This window comes from Schistocerca americana, chromosome 2 (assembly GCF_021461395.2).
Source record: "Schistocerca americana isolate TAMUIC-IGC-003095 chromosome 2, iqSchAmer2.1, whole genome shotgun sequence".
Classification (NCBI taxonomy): Eukaryota; Metazoa; Arthropoda; class Insecta; order Orthoptera; family Acrididae; genus Schistocerca; species Schistocerca americana.
In genome coordinates, this window is record NC_060120.1 from 326,269,706 (window position 1) to 326,286,101 (window position 16,396).

Below are 16,396 nucleotides of genomic sequence, written 5' to 3' on the forward strand. Positions count from 1 at the left end.
CTATGATTCGACTACTCTTAAACCTATGATGAAGCTTTCTTTGTTTCCGTAGTACCTTTCGTACATGATTGTTATACCACGGTGGATCTTTCCCCTCGCTTTGGACCTTAGTCGGTACGAACTTATCTAAGGCGTACTGGACGATGTTTCTGAATTTTTTCCATTTTTGTTCCACATCCTCTTCCTCAGAAATGAACGTTTGATGGTGGTCACTCAGATATTCTGCGATTTGTGCCCTATCACTCTTGTTAAGCAAATATATTTTCCTTCCTTTCTTGGCATTTCTTATTACACTTGTAGTCATTGATGCAACCACTGACTTATGATCACTGATACCCTCTTCTACATTCACGGAGTCGAAAAGTTCCGGTCTATTTGTTGCTATGAGGTCTAAAACGTTAGCTTCACGAGTTGGTTCTCTAACTATCTGCTCGAAGTAATTCTCGGACAAGGCAGTCAGGATAATGTCACAAGAGTCTCTGTCCCTGGCTCCAGTTCTGATTGTGTGACTATCCCATTCTATACCTGGTAGGTTGAAGTCTCCCCCTATTACAATAGTATGATCACGAAACTTCTTCACGACGTTCTGCAGGTTCTCTCTGAGGCGCTCAACTACTACGGTTGCTGATGCAGGTGGTCTATAGAAGCATCCGACTATCATATCTGACCCACCTTTGATACTTAACTTAACCCAGATTATTTCACATTCGCATTCGCTAATAACTTCACTGGATATTATTGAATTCTTTACTGCTATAAATACTCCTCCACCATTGGCGTTTATCCTATCCTTGCGGTATATATTCCATTCTGTGTCTAGGATTTCGTTACTGTTCACTTCCGGTTTTAACCAACTTTCCGTTCCTAATACTATATGCGCACTATTTCCTTCAATAAGAGATACTAATTCAGGAACCTTGCCCTGGATACTCCTGCAGTTTACCAATATTACGTTAACTTTTCCTGTTTTTGGTCTCTGAGGACGGACATTCTTTATCAACGATGATAATGTCCTCTCTGGTAAGCCGTCAGGTATTTTATCGTTTCGCCCAAGGGGGGGTCCCTCTAACCTAAAAAACCCCCGTGTGCACGCCACACGTACTCTGCTACCCTAGTAGCTGCTTCCGTTTTGGAATGCCTACTTCGTGCCAGGCCTCACCAACCAACATCGATACCTCTCCTCAGTGCAGCACTCCATGAAAAATGGGCTGCCATTCCCCAAGAAACCTCCCAGCAGCTGACTGAACGTGTGCCTGAGAGAGTGGAAGCTATCATCACAGCTAAGGGTGGGCCAACACCAAACTGAATTCCAGCATTACCAATGGAGGGTGCCACGAACTTGTAAGCCATTTTCAGCCAGGTGTCCGGATACTTCTGATCACAAAGTGTATCTTTCACTTCATTAAAATTCTTCAGTTTCTTTAACTGATAAAGAACACTTCAAAAATTATTATTTCAACAATAAAACTGCAACTACAACAACCAAATTTATTTATAAAACAAAACGGAATACACAGATACGATGAGCTACAGTTCTGGTATCTTAACAGTGAGTCACGTATTAATTTTCAAGCGGCTTCTAATGCGCATGACCTCATGAATGAGTTCATATTTATCCACAATAATATGGTTACATATTCTTTGATGCTTTATGATGTACAACACACATTATCGTTCATATGATGTTTATTTGCAAATACACCGGAGTTGTGACTGTTGCACTGACTGTTCCAAGGATATCATGAATAAGACATCACAGCAGATGTTCTTGCAGTAAAACTTGAAGGCAGAATATATTGCTGTTCTGAAAGTTAGCCATCTTTACGCAAAGAAACAATTACGATTGCTAGCTGCCTTCCAATGTAAATACGACTTTTAGTGCTAGGAGTCTCCAAAGAGATGTTTGTCTCATCTTTGATGCAGCTCTGTTCATTTAAGCAGAGAGGTTGCATCTTTAAGGGAAATGGATTCTGTAAGGAAAGAAAGGAATTTGGGAGGGATTGGTTGTGGCCTACAGTAAGGGACCAATCCCGGCATTTGACTAACTGAAAATGGGACACCACAGAAACCATATCCACAGTTGCCGATGGATGGATTCGAACAACCTTGCCTCCCGAATCCAGGAATTGCTAGTTCAGCATCTCAAGGTGTGGGACTTCCCCGGTTGGCTGAGTATGTGAAAACACTGATTGTTGTTCGTTGTTTGCAAATAAAAATAAAATGCATCACAACAAAAGGTGGAATACTGATATTGCATGTTTTTCCTTTGATTGTGCGTGTTTCGTCATTTGATAAAAATGCATGCATTTTAAGATTTAATTGTGCCGTGAATTTATGGCTTTAGTTACAATAGTATTACAAGAGGGTAAATAGATTTGGGACGAGAAAGAAGGGGGGGTGGGGGGGGCACGGTGCAATTAGCTCGTATGAATTCAAACAGCCCACTACAAAAATCTTTTACAAACAAACAAGATAAAGAATGTAGTCATCAAATACTCCTTCTGCTCTTTGCAAACCAGTCTCCATCATTCCGAATCGGAACCATACTTGAGTACCACCTGAATGACCAGATTTGGGCTAATAGTGATGGAATTATGAGCAAATTTTTTAAATAAATGAAACCTCAGCACTTGGGTGATATTTTTGTTGATCAGCACAATCTGTGGACAACGTAGTCAAATCCTGTTGTACTTTTATGCACTGATTTTTGCTTAATTTTATTAGCAATGATGTTTGCCACTCCGCTGCCTTGTGAAATACTTAAATATTTCAACACTTCGAGTTCTACCAGTCCGCTAATAACAACTCCACTGCTAACATTAAACTACTAAAGATAGGTTATTAGGCTAATATAGCAGTGCATACATTTATCATAACACTAATGGACGAATCAAAATCAGTTTTCGTCTTTCTGTAATTATAAGCTATGAGAACAGCAAACTGCACAAAAATAATAAATGGCGGCACTTACATTACATTACACTGCAACTAAGAACTGAAATGATGAACAAAACAAAAACCAAAGTCAAATAAGGCCAACAAGGTAAAACAGTTGGTCTTGGCTAAAGTAGGGATAGGTGAAAGCCGATAAAGCTATCAATATATCAATAATTAAAATCTATCAATAGCCATGTTGCCTATCAATAGTGCGAAAATCAGAACAAAAGGGACAATCAAGAAGTTTCCATTCAATGGCTGTGCAGTCCAGAATCAGTATGCCACTTAGGCAAACTCGTCGTGGGCGCTGTGACAATCATCCCACCAAAGCACCATGTTTAAGATACCACTTTGTTAAAACACCGTGTTCTGCTATGTCAAGAAGTCTGTAACAGCCTGCTGCACACTCTCGTCCGACAGGCATTGTCAACCCTTCAAGGCCTTTTTTTAAGGGATCGAAAGCTTGAGAATGGCATTAGGAGAGATCAGGACTATAGAGCGGGTACTCAAGTGTCTCCGACTCAAGTTGGCGTAACTTCTTCCTTATATTTTGCAATATGGGGGTGTGCATTGTCATGAAGCAGCAGCACCCCCTGTCACACCGTTCCACAATGGTGCTTTCCGACAGACATACTGCCCCATACATATTCTTCATTCTCCAATGGTTGTCTACCAGTATCTGTCCTTCAGCACCCAATAAAAGAATAACAGCATGTTGGTCGTGTTTGGATGCATCTGGCAGTAACGTTGTCATTGTTCACGTTCCCACATTTACTGCATGCACTTTGAAAAGACCCAGGCCAGACTGACCTTTTGCCTACAAGCCGGTGCTTATATACACGTATTGGAGTCTTGCTACATTTCATTTTACTCTGCAGCAACGCCATCGAATGGAAACTTTTTGACTGCCTCATATATCTTTCAATTTCATCACACAACAACTAGGTCTTGTGTAATTCATTTAGGTGATTAGGAGGGGGAAGGGGGCGTCTAAACCCCAGCAACCCCCCCCCCCTTGGGCTACATCCTTGGCTGTTATAATCTGTGATCAGAATGTAGGTGAACTCTGATTTATAACATGCTTGTTTGTAGTATTGGCTGGATGTAACAGTCAACTTGGCCTCGCCAGCATGAGTGTGAATTGCTCTGGAAACATCATAAGTTATCAAAGATTCCTCCACATAAATGCATACAAAATAAATCATAATCAAGCAGAGACCAATCAGCGTAGTGTTCTGGATGATTAGCTGGCTCTGAATTTACACTGGGCCACCAATTTAACAATACAGGTAATCAAAGCATGCTTTACAGTACTATACACTGATGAGCCAAAATATTATGACCAATGCCCACTGCAATGTTGGATACCACCTGGTGGCATTTCAGGCATGTGATGCAATAACAAAAGTATGTAAGTGTAGCGGACTTGGATGGTGGATCACACTAGTGAAAATATGGGGTGCAAATGGGGAAATCCATCGAGATAAGTGCCTTTGACAAATGGCAGATTATTATTATGAAGAGCCTCTGGATGATATCACTTGCTACTGTTGTGATCCTCTACGGAAAGAGGTAGGAGGGCAGTGAAACTACCAATAAGCGCTAAATGGTTGAATGTCCACCACTCTTAACAGAACACGCGGTCTGGAGGCTTGTCTGCTCTGTAAAGTAGGATAGATCATGATCTATGGCATCTCTGCCGAAAGAGCACAATGCTGATGCACATACAAGTGTTTCAGAGCACACTGTTCATTGTACATTGCTGAACACGGAGCTCTGCAGCAGACACCTCTATGCGTTCACATGTCGACCCAACAACATCATCAATTACAATTGCAGTGGGCATGGGACCATCTGGATTTGACCGTTGGTCAATGGAAACATGTTGGCTCTTTGGATGAATCACGTTTTTGCTACACTAGGTTGATGGTAGTCTCCACGTCCTCTCTTCATTCCAAAAACAGACAAACAAGCTATTCTGCACATGGGAGTAATGTTTTGGTCTTTAGTGTATAGTTTACCTAATTGACTGTATACAATATACAATCATTGTGAGACATGTATTACACATCACACAAGAATGATAGATGGCTCTAGATTCTGCAGCTTTATACAGAACTCCCCAGAAAAAAGGGAATTTGTGTTGACCTTACAAAGATTTTATATTTACTGGAAAATATAAAGGAATTTAATCACATATTTCAGTCTAAAGAGCTCATAACAAATTTTAATACTATACCTCTTAATGTTGAGTCCAGCCAATCTTACTTTAGGGTGATTAAGGAAATGTGCAAGAGCCACAGGAATATTCCTCATCTGGCTGACCTTTGAAAAACAAATAGCGTTGTTACTGATCACATTCACATTTAAAATATTCGCTGGTACAACTACTCAACACTACCTAAAGGCTAGAAGAATGACTGCTTTAAAACATTAAAACAACATTTAGCACATTAATATCTATGTGGGCCACAACTGTTCTGCAACATGTTCATGGTAAACAAATATGTCACAGTTGTAGAATACTTTTATTAACCAAAGTCTTGCACAATAGAAGTCACTACACATTACCACGGTTTCAGGGTCTTAGCCCCATCATCAGGTGTATCTGAAATCAGAAGTAAAACAACAGTTGTAAATCTAGTCCATTAAACAATTAATAAATTTTAAAAAATTAAATATTAACATTTAGAAACTCAAAATCAGATAAAATTATTTTTTTTAAAAAATCACCTACTTAGAAGTAGTTCGACATTATGTCCATGCCCTAACAACTAGTAGGAAAACATCTACCATAAATGGATCATCAAATAACATCCCAAATTGTGGCTACAAAGAAACATAACTTCTTGTCACAGCCTGCGAAAATGGCTCTCGTCCCAAAGTTGCCACTGGGAATGCATGCTGTCTATAAAAGTAAAGCCACCATAGGACTAGAGGTGGGAGTCATGAGCTAGCCCAAAGTTGAACTAAGTAATGACCTTGCACTGCAGAAAGAGCAAATAAGCTTACAATCTGATACAGTGAGCCACAAGAAAATGCCTTCTTTCATGGCCAACACTAACCAAATGCTGTGTGACCTGTGTGTCTACAGCAAGCAGACTGAGCAGTAATGCTGTGGGTCATGATCATGGTAAAGGCGCTGTGTTATGCATCCCTTTCACGGTGTTTACCACGAAAACATCCCACAGTGTTACTGCTCAGTCTGTTTGCTATAGCCGTATGGGTCACATGGGTGCACTGTGTCAGTGTTAACTTTGAGCTAGCTTGTGACTTCTACCTAATGTCCTAGGATGACTTTATTTTCATAGACTGCATACATTCCCAGTGGCAAGTTTGGTGTAAGAGGCATTTTCACCGGCAGCGAATGAAAGTTGGGGGTCTTTGCAGCCAAAATTTGGGATGTTATTTGACGGTTCACCTATAGTAGATGTATGTCTGCTAGTTGTTCGGGCATGTATGTGACATCCTACTACTGCTAGGCAGGCTATTTTATAAACATTTTATCTTATTTTTCTGTTTTTAAATGTAAATCTTTAATTTTTAAAAATTTCTTAAGGATTAATGGAGTAGGTTACAAATGTTTTTTTACTTCACATTTGATGATGGGGGCTACGACCCCAAAACCACGGTCGTATACTGTGACTTCTTTTGTGCAAGACTTTGGTCAATGAAAGTATTTTACAACTGTGGCAGATTTGTTTACCGTGAGCAATTATTATAGGGTTCTACAATTTGAATTTACTGAAAGAAATATGGGCAGCTTCTGGTAGCTCCAGCCCACAAAATATCAAATTTTGTCAGATGGCACAAGGGGCCAGCATCTCACTTGAACCTGCCATTCACAAAATGTTGTTTTCAGCAGGCAGTCAAGTTAAGACTTTGCTATTCAAGCTCCTAACACAGATAATATGCGCCATTGCTTTTAAATCTGTGAAGACCTGCGTATAATCAAGGATCATAATTATAATTCAGCTAAGAGATGAATATTGTAGCAAATGTTCCGTAAACCAGCCCTCTAGCCATCACCTTTGAACTACTGACTAACACATGGAACCATTATGTATGTAGTTGGTTGCTATTGCATTGTACCAGTTGGAAAGTAAATTTCATAGTGTTTAATGTTTACCCACAAAACATTATAAGGAGATGATCGCATATAACTCCTCTCTTTTTATTTTATTGCCTTTTAAATTAATTGTCTTGACAGTACATGTGTTTGTTGTTCCCACTTTATAGCCTGAAGCAAACTGTCCCTGTGAGGAAACACTACTAACTCTCCAAATGGATGCCACTGACTCATTCTGCAGTAGCATTACTGAAACACCAAACTTCAAGTTTATGGATAGTTGACAATCTTGAAATCGATCACACTTTAATGGAAAAAGTGACTTTGCTGGCATTGCAGGGACCCTGAGAATGAAGATGGCCTTCTCTTCAGGCACAAGCAATTTAATTGTGGTTTCAATTACTTTCCACTAAATTTCCACCAAGAGCCTCATTTCAATATACAATCTGGGTATCTCCCCCCCCCCCCCCCCATAAAAAAGGCCCAAGTACAACATATAGCATTTTCTCTTTTTTTCACTATTTGCTGTATTCAAATTTATGTCTGTGTCATGGTGTAACGTCTATTTGCAACAGTGAGGTGTGTGGAAGGGGTCTACAATGAAAGCTGATTCTACACAACTGCTCTATTAGCAGCTGAAAAGAAGTGGCTTTCGAATGGGAACCACAAACATTTGATGACAAGTCAACGGAATCCTCCACCTGAAAACACGTCTGGTATGTCAAACATGGCATTAGTGACAGTATGTATGTTATGTGACAGGAATCTCTTACTGATGCACTTAACTTGAACGCCTGGTGAGTGAGTGAGAGATTCCTACTTGCCTGATTAAGGTGTTCGTATGAATGTGAATGTGACCACTCCCAAGAAAACAATGAAAACACAATAGTTTGTCACATAAGCTGCAACAAATGAATGCAACAATTTCACAATTAAAGTCTTCCCTGTGGTCTGCCAAAACACGTTTTTAAGGTTTTTGAAATTGTATTCCATTTTGTACTTTTTGACTCCTGAATTTTTCATTACTGTGAGACATCTATGTGCTACCTCGCCTCCTCTCAGTGTTCATCACATTTACTTGTGATGGTAATGTATTCTTACCATGACTCATAGTCTATAACCAGTGTATAGTATGACAATCACTGAAGACTAAGGACTCTCATGGTTATGATGGAGTGTCTAGTAGAATATTAAAGTACTGTGCTGCACATGTTAGCCCTGTATTTAGCCATATTTGTAATTTTTCCTTTAGGATTGGTCAGTTTCCTGAGCGATTAAAGTACTCAGTAGTAAAGCCGCTTTATAAAAAGGGAGAAAGGGATAATGTAGATAATTTTAGACCTATTTCTATGCCATCAGTGTTTGCAAAAGTTATTGAAAAGGCTGTGTATGTAAGGTTAATTGATCATTTTATATCACACGATTTGCTATCAAATGTACAGTTCGGCTTTAGAAGTCGTTTGACAACTGAAAATGCTATATTCTCTTTTCTCTGTGAGGTACTGGATGGGCTAAACAAAAAGTTTCGAACGCTTGGAGTATTTTTTGATTTAACAAAGGCATTTGACTGTGTTGATCACACAATATTGCTCCAGAAGTTGGACCATTACGGAATAAGGGGAGTAGCTCACAATTGGTTCACCTCTTACTTTAGCAACAGGCAGCAAAAGGTCATTATTCACAAAGTTGATAACGGCTGTGATGTGGGATCTGAGTGGGGTACTGCCAAGTGGGGGGTGCCCCAGGGATCAGTGTTGGGGCCACTCCTGTTCCTTATTTATATAAATGATATGCCGTCTAGTATTATGGCTAACTCTAAAATATTTCTGTTTGCTGTTGACACTAGCTCGGTAGTAAAGGATGTTGTGTGCAACATTGACTCGGTTTCAAGTAGAGCAATACATGACCTCAGTTCATGGCTTGTAGAAAATAAACTAACGTTAAATCACAGTAAGACTCAGTTTTTACAGTTCCTAACACACAATTCAACAAAACTTGACATTCTAATCTCACAGAACGGGCATATGATTAGTGAAACTGAACAGTTCAAATTCCTAGGTGTTCAGATAGATAGTAAGCTGTTGTGGAAAGCCCACGTTCAGGATCTTGTTCAAAGACTTAATACTGACACTCACTTTCGAACGGTATCGAAAGTGAGTGATATTTCAACATGTAAATTAGTCTACTTTGCTTACTTTCATTCACTTATGTCATATGGTATTATGTTTTGGGGTAACTCTTCCCATTCTAGAAAGATATTTTTGGCTCAGAAACGGGCGGTTCGGGCAATAAGTGGTGTGAGTTCACGAACCTCTTGTCGACCTCTTTTCACGAGTCTGGGCATTTTGACATTGGCCTCTCAATATGTATATTCCTTATTGTCGTTTCTTGTTACCAATATTAGTTTATTTCCAAGCATAAGCAGCTTTCACTCGGTTAATACTCGGCAGAAATCAAACCTCCATTTGGATCGGGCTTCCTTAACTCTTGTGCAAAAAGGTGTGCAGTATACTGCTGCATCCATTTTCAATAAGCTGCCACTCGAATTCAAAAATCTTAGCAGTAATCCACGCGCTTTCAAACCGAAACTGAAGAGTTTCCTCATGGGTCACTCCTTCTATTCTGTCAAGGAGTTCCTTGAAAAATTAAGATGATTCTCATTGTATTGCTGATAGCGTTTGCTTAAACTTATGGACTGATTTTCTTTCAGGGTCATGAACATTTATTTTTATCTGTTATTGCTTTTTATGGTGTAAGTTCATGTACTGATACGTTCCATGACCTTGGAGATCTGCTCCTCAATTTGGTCCTACGGAACTTGACATTTAAATAAATAAATAAATAAATAACAATTGTCAAGACTACATTTCAATGCCTGGATGGACAGTTCATAATTTTGTGAAAATAAATAAACAAATAAAAATAAATGTCATGAAAGAGCTTTGAACCCAGGCCATCCCGCTAGCAGACAAACACCTTGACAACTTAACCACAATGCCGTAGGTATTTCATAGTGCTCACTGTTGCACTTGTTAACCTTGGATCATTCACTGTTTCTATTTTGCTTTTTTTCACACTTCATTACACCTTCTTCCTGTTTTCATGCTTGATCTGGGTTCAATTTTTGATGGGCTATCACTGAGTCATCTTACCACTAAATCTGCGGGGGGTGCGATGAGGAGTTTCCCTTGTAAGTGTCCTTGTTTGTCTCTTTACAGAGTTGAAATGTAATTGTTTCTTTCTTCTTTACATGAATTGAAACAAAAAGAGAGCATTTCTTTTACATTGCAGCCTTTTCTCAGCATATTTATTGGTTACTGGAAATAAATGAATAACTATCAGACTAAGTTTTCAGAAGTTAAGTGGCCATTGATTAAAAAAATGAAGAAATTGAAAGAAACACAGCAGCAGGAATTACATGAAATAAATAAGACTTTTTAGAGCCAAAAGCTATCTGGAGTCAGATGCCCTAACAGCCAGCCCAAATGTAGTGCACAGTTTATGGTGGAACCATACTGCATCTGTGGGGTGTCAAGGTGACAGAATAGTCACAACTGACCCCAGCAGATGATGAAAAGAGTGCTAACTGACAAATTAGAATTCCTGCATGAAAACTGCACACTGTAGTTGGATATTTCTTTTGAAATTTGGTTGTGATATCATATAAAGCCTCAACTGAAAACGGCAAATATTTCAATGTAGTAATAAGTACACATCACCACACTTTTATGCATTAGCATAAGAAATATATATTTATCACGAACATTATCTACACACCTCTAGAAAATATACATTACAGTTTGGTCATGCTTGGGCCACCTCTTCATGCTTGACGACATCATTTCACACCACAGGAACTGAAAGTGGTTAAGCAGGAATTGGATCCATGCACACATAGAGAATCTGCCATCCATCAAGTAGCAGTTTGGATCTTCCCTCCCCACGGAACAGCATACTTGTGGAGACTATCAACAGCTAAACGCAAGAATGATTCCAGATTGTTGTCCTATAGCAGACATCGAGGATTTCACACCCATGGTCTGCGGTAAGAGCATTTTCTCTGCACTGGGCCTTGTTAGGGATTTTTACCAGATACCTGTGGCACTAGACAACATTCCCAAGACAGCTGTAAGCACTCCTTTTAGGCTGTTAGACTTCCCCCTGCATGCCTTTCAGGCTATGTAATGCTGCTCAGATGATCCAAAGATTTATGCCTGAGGTTATATGCGACTTGGATTATTGCTATGTATATATAGACTATGTTTTGGTCATGTCACCCTCAGAAGCTGAGCACCTGTCACACCTGCGACAACTCTTTACCCAAATGAAATTTTCACTCTGCAGCGGAGAGTGCGCTGATTTGAAATTTACTGGCAGATTAAAACTGTGTGCCAGACTGAGACTCAATGTTTGCCTTCTGCGGGTAAGTGCTCTACCTCCAAGTTTCGCAGGGGAACTACTGGGAAGTTTGGAAGGTAGGAGACGAGGTACTGGCGAAAGTAAGATTGTGAGGATGGGTTGTGAGTGGTGCCTGGATAGCTTAGTTGGTAGAGCACTTGTCTGCGAAAGGCAAAGGTCCCGAGTTCGATTCTCGGTGCGGCGCACAGTTTTAATCTGCCAGTAAGTTTCAACTCTTTGCTTGTCTACATGAACATGGTCTCATTATTAATTCATCCAAATATGTCTTTGGGGCAGATGTGGACTCTGACCACAATCTATTGGTTATGAACTGTAGATTAAAACTGAAGAAACTGCAAAAAGGTGGGAATTTAAGGAGATGGGACCTGGATAAACTAAAAGAACCAGAGGTTGTACAGAGTTTCAAGGAGAGCATAAGGGAACAATTGACAGGAATGGGGGAAAGAAATACAGTAGAAGAATAATGGGTAGCTCTGAGGGATGAAGTAGTGAAGGCAGCAGAGGATAAAGTAGGTAAAAAGACGAGGGCTAGTAGAAATCCTTGGGTAACAGAAGAAATATTGAACTTAATTCATCAAAGGAGAAAATATAAAAATGCAGTAAATGAAGCAGGCAAAAAGGAATACAAACGTCTCAAAAATGAGATCGACAGGAAGTGCAAAATGGCTAAGCAGGGATGGCTAGAGGACAAATGTAAGGATGTAGAGGCTTGTCTCACCAGGGGTAAGATAGATACTGCCTACAGGAAAATTAAAGAGACCTTTGGAGAAAAGAGAACCACTTGTATGAATATCAAGAGCTCAGATGGAAACCCAGTTCTAAGCAAAGAAGGGAAAGCAGAAAGGTGGAAGGAGTATATAGAGGGTCTATACAAGGGAGATGTACTTGAGGACAATATTATGGAAATGGAAGAGGATGTAGATGAAGATGAAATGGGAGATATGATACTGCGTGAAGAGTTTGACAGAGCACTGAGAGACCTGAGTCGAAACAAGGCCCCGGGAGTAGACAACATTCCATTAGAACTACTGACAGCCTTGGGAGAGCCAGTCCTGACAAAACTCTACCATCTGATGAGCAAGATGTATGAGACAGGTGAAATACCCTCAGACTTCAAGAAGAATATAATAATTCCAATCCCAAAGAAAGCAGGTGTTGACAGATGTGAAAATTACCGAACTATCAGTTTAATAAGTTCAAATGGCTCTGAGCACTATGGGACTTAACATCTGTGGTCATCAGTCCCCTAGAACTTAGAACTACTTAAATCTAACTAACCTAAGGACATCACACACATCCATGCTCGAGGCAGGATTCGAACCTGCGATCGTAGCAGTCGCGCGGTTCCGGACAGAGCGCCTAGAACCGCTAGACCACCGCGGCCGGCGTTTAATAAGTCACGGCTGCAAAATACTAACACGAATTCTTTACAGACGAATGGAAAAACTAGTAGAAGCCGACCTCGGGGAAGATCAGTTTGGATTCCGCAGAAATATACGAACACGTGAGGCAATATTGACCCTACGACTTATCTTAGAAGCTAGATTAAGGAAAGGCAAACCTACGTTTCTAGCATTTGTAGACTTAGAGAAAGCTTTTGACAATGTTGACTGGAATACTCTCTTTCAAATTCTGAAGGTGGCAGGGGTAAAATACAGGGAGTGAAAGGCTATTTACAACTTGTACAGAAACCAGATGGCAGTTATTAGAGTCGAGGGACATGAAAGGGAAGCAGTGGTTGGGAAGGGAGTGAGACAGGGTTGTAGCCTCTCCCCGATGTTATTCAATCTGTATATTGAGCAAGCAGTGAAGGAAACAAAAGAAAAATTCGAAGTAGGTATTAAAATCCATGGAGAAGAAATAAAAACTTTGTGGTTCGCCGATGACATTGTAATTCTGTCAGAGACAGCCAAGGACTTGGAAGAGCAGTTGAACAGAATGGATAGTGTCTTGAATGGAGGATATAAGATGAACATCAACAAAAGTAAAATGAGGATAATGGAATGTAGTCGAATTAAGTCGGGTGATGCTGAGGGAATTAGATTAGGAAATGAGACACTTAAAGTAGTAAAGGAGTTTTGCTATTTGGGGAGCAAAATAACTCACGATGGTCGAAGTAGAGAGGATATAAAATGTAGACTGGCAGTGGCAAGGAAAGCTTTTCTGAGGAAGAGAAATTTGTTAACATCGGGTATAGATTTAAGTGTCAGGAAGACATTTCTGAAAGTATTTGTATGGAGTGTAGCCATGTACAGAAGTGAAACATGGACATTAAAAGTTTGGACAAGAAGAGAACAGAGGCTTTCAAAATGTGGTGCTACAGAAGAATGCTGAAGATTAGATGGGTAGATCACATAACTAATGAGGAAGTGTTGCATAGGATTGGGGAGAAGAGAAATTTGTGGCATAACTTGACTAGTAGAAGGGATCGGTTGGTAGGACATATTCTGAGGCACCAAGAGATCACCAATTTAGTATTGGAGGGCAGTGTGGAGGGTAAAAATCGTAGAGGGAGACCAAGAGATGAATACACTAAGCAGATTCAGAAGGATTTAGGTTGCAGTAGTTACTGGGAGATGAAGCAGCTTGCACAGGATAGAGTAGCATGGAGAGCTGCATCAAACCAGTCTCAGGACTGAAGACCACAACAACATGTCTTTGGGGCAGCAGATGTTCAATTTCTTGGCTATACAATTAATGCTCAAGGGACTCAGCCATCAAATATGCGCAATACTTGGTTTTCCATGACTTACAGCAATCAAGGAACTACGATGCTTGCTCAGTGTCACGAATTATCATCATCATTTCATACGTAACCAACAACTGTCTTATGCCTCTGTATAAGGCCTAATTTCTCATATCTTATCCTCTCAGTTCTTACACACTACGTATGTTGGCAGTAGTAGAATCATTTGGCAGTCAGCTTCAAATGCCGGTTCTCTAAATTTTCTCAGTAGTGTTCCTCAAAAAGAATGTTGCCTTCCCTCCAGGGATTCCTATATGAATTCCCAAAGCATCTCTCAAACACTTACGTGTTGTTGAAACCTATTGGTAACAAATCTAGCAGCCCGCCTCTGAATAGCTTTGTTATCTTCTTTCAATCTGACTAAGTACAGATCCCAAACACTCTAGCAGTATTCAGGAGTAGCTCATACCAGCACCCTATAAACAGTCTTCTTTACGTGTTAACCACACTTTTCTAAAATTCTCCCAATAAACTGAAGTTGATCATTCGCCTTCCCTACCACAGTTCTCACATGCTCATTCCATTTCATATCAATTTGCAGCATTTGTCCAGATATTTAAATGACTTCACTTTGTCAAGCGAGACATTACTAATACTATACTTGAACATTACAGGTTTGTTCTTCCTACCCAACTGCATTAACTTATATTTTTCTACATTTAGAGCTAGCTGCCATTCATCACACCAATTAGAAATTTTGTCTAAATCACCTTGTATCTTCATACTGTCACTCAACTTTGACACCTGACCATATACCACAGTATCATCAGCAAACAACCACAGATTGCTGCCCACCCCGTCCACTAAATCATTTATGTTTATAGAGAACAACAGTGATCATATCACACTTGTCACAGGCACTTCTGACAATACCCTTGTCTTTGATGAACACTCACTGTCGAGGACAATATTCTAGTTTCTATTACTTAACAAGTCTTTGTGCGACTCATATCTGTGAACTTACTCCACATGCTCTTACCTTCATTAACAGCCTGCAATGGGACACCACGTCAAATGCTTTCTGGAAATCTAGAAATATGGGATCAGCCTGTTGCCCTTCATCCATACTTTGCAGTATATCATGTGGGAAAAGCACAAGCTGAGTTTCGCACAAGTGATGCTTTCTACAACCATGCTAATTCATGGACATAACGTTCTCAGTCTCAAGAAAGTTTATCATATTCAAAATGAGATTGTGTTCAAGGATTCTGCAGCACACTCAGGTTAGGGCTATTGGTATGTAACTTTGCAGGTCTGATCTTTTACCCTTCTTATATACGGGAGTCATCTAACCAATTTTCCAGTTGGTTGGAACTTTGTGCTGGGCGAGACATTTATGATAAATGCAAGATAGGTAGAAGGCCAATGCCCTAGAGTGCTCTTTGTAAAACTGAATTGGGATTCTGTCTGGACTGGTGATTTATCTGCTTTCAAATCTTTCAGTTGTTTCTCTAGGCCAGGGATGCTTATTACTATCTCATCTATATGGGAGTCTGTTTGATGGTCAAATGATGGTATGTTTATACAATTCTCCTGTGTGAACAACTTCTTCTTTCTTGAATGTGGAATTTAAAAGTTCAGGTTTCATTTTGCTACCTTCAACTGCCCCACCAGACTGGTCAACAAGGGACCGAATGGAAGCCTTAGACCTGCTTAGCAATTAAATGTTCAACCAGAATTGTCTCTGGTTCTCTGCCAGATCTTTTGCTAAGGTATGATGGTGGTAGTTGTTGTATGCTTTGCGCATACATCTTTTCACATAAGCACAATGCTCTACTAACCTTTGATTGTTGTTATTTGTGCATTTTGTTTCGAACTGTGAGTGCAACAGACTCTGCTTCCTCAGCATCTTTCAAATTTTGTTATTAAACCACGGTGGGTCTTTTCTATTCTTTGTCCAGTTATTAGGCACATAACTCTCAAGTCTACAATTTACAATCTGCTTAAACTTTGTCCATAATTCCTCTACGTCCATCTTACTGGAACTAGGTGGTGTCAATTCACTGTCTAAGTGAGATGCTAACAACTGCTTATCTGCTCTAGTTAGCTTAAACACTCTCCCAGCCTTCTTCACTGAGTTATTAACTTTCGTAACCATAGTTGGTATAATGACATCATGATCGCTAATCCTCGTTTCTGTACTGATACTGTCAATAAGGTCCGGTCTATTTGTAGCTACAAAGTTCAAATCAAATGTTTGTGAAATCTTATGAGACTTAACTGCT

At 39.9% G+C, this 16,396-nt stretch overlaps 1 protein-coding gene across 2 annotated transcripts in view; it reads right to left on the reverse strand.

Annotated features, from left to right (window-relative positions):
- Positions 1–16,396, reverse strand: part of LOC124596549 (Werner Syndrome-like exonuclease) — a 66,161-nt gene that overhangs the window by 31,390 nt on the left and 18,375 nt on the right. For both annotated transcript variants that reach the window (XM_047135732.1, XM_047135731.1), the window contains one exon: positions 5,177–5,262. In XM_047135732.1, coding sequence (XP_046991688.1) covers positions 5,177–5,262 — 86 coding nt within the window. The remainder of the gene's footprint in view (positions 1–5,176; positions 5,263–16,396) is intronic.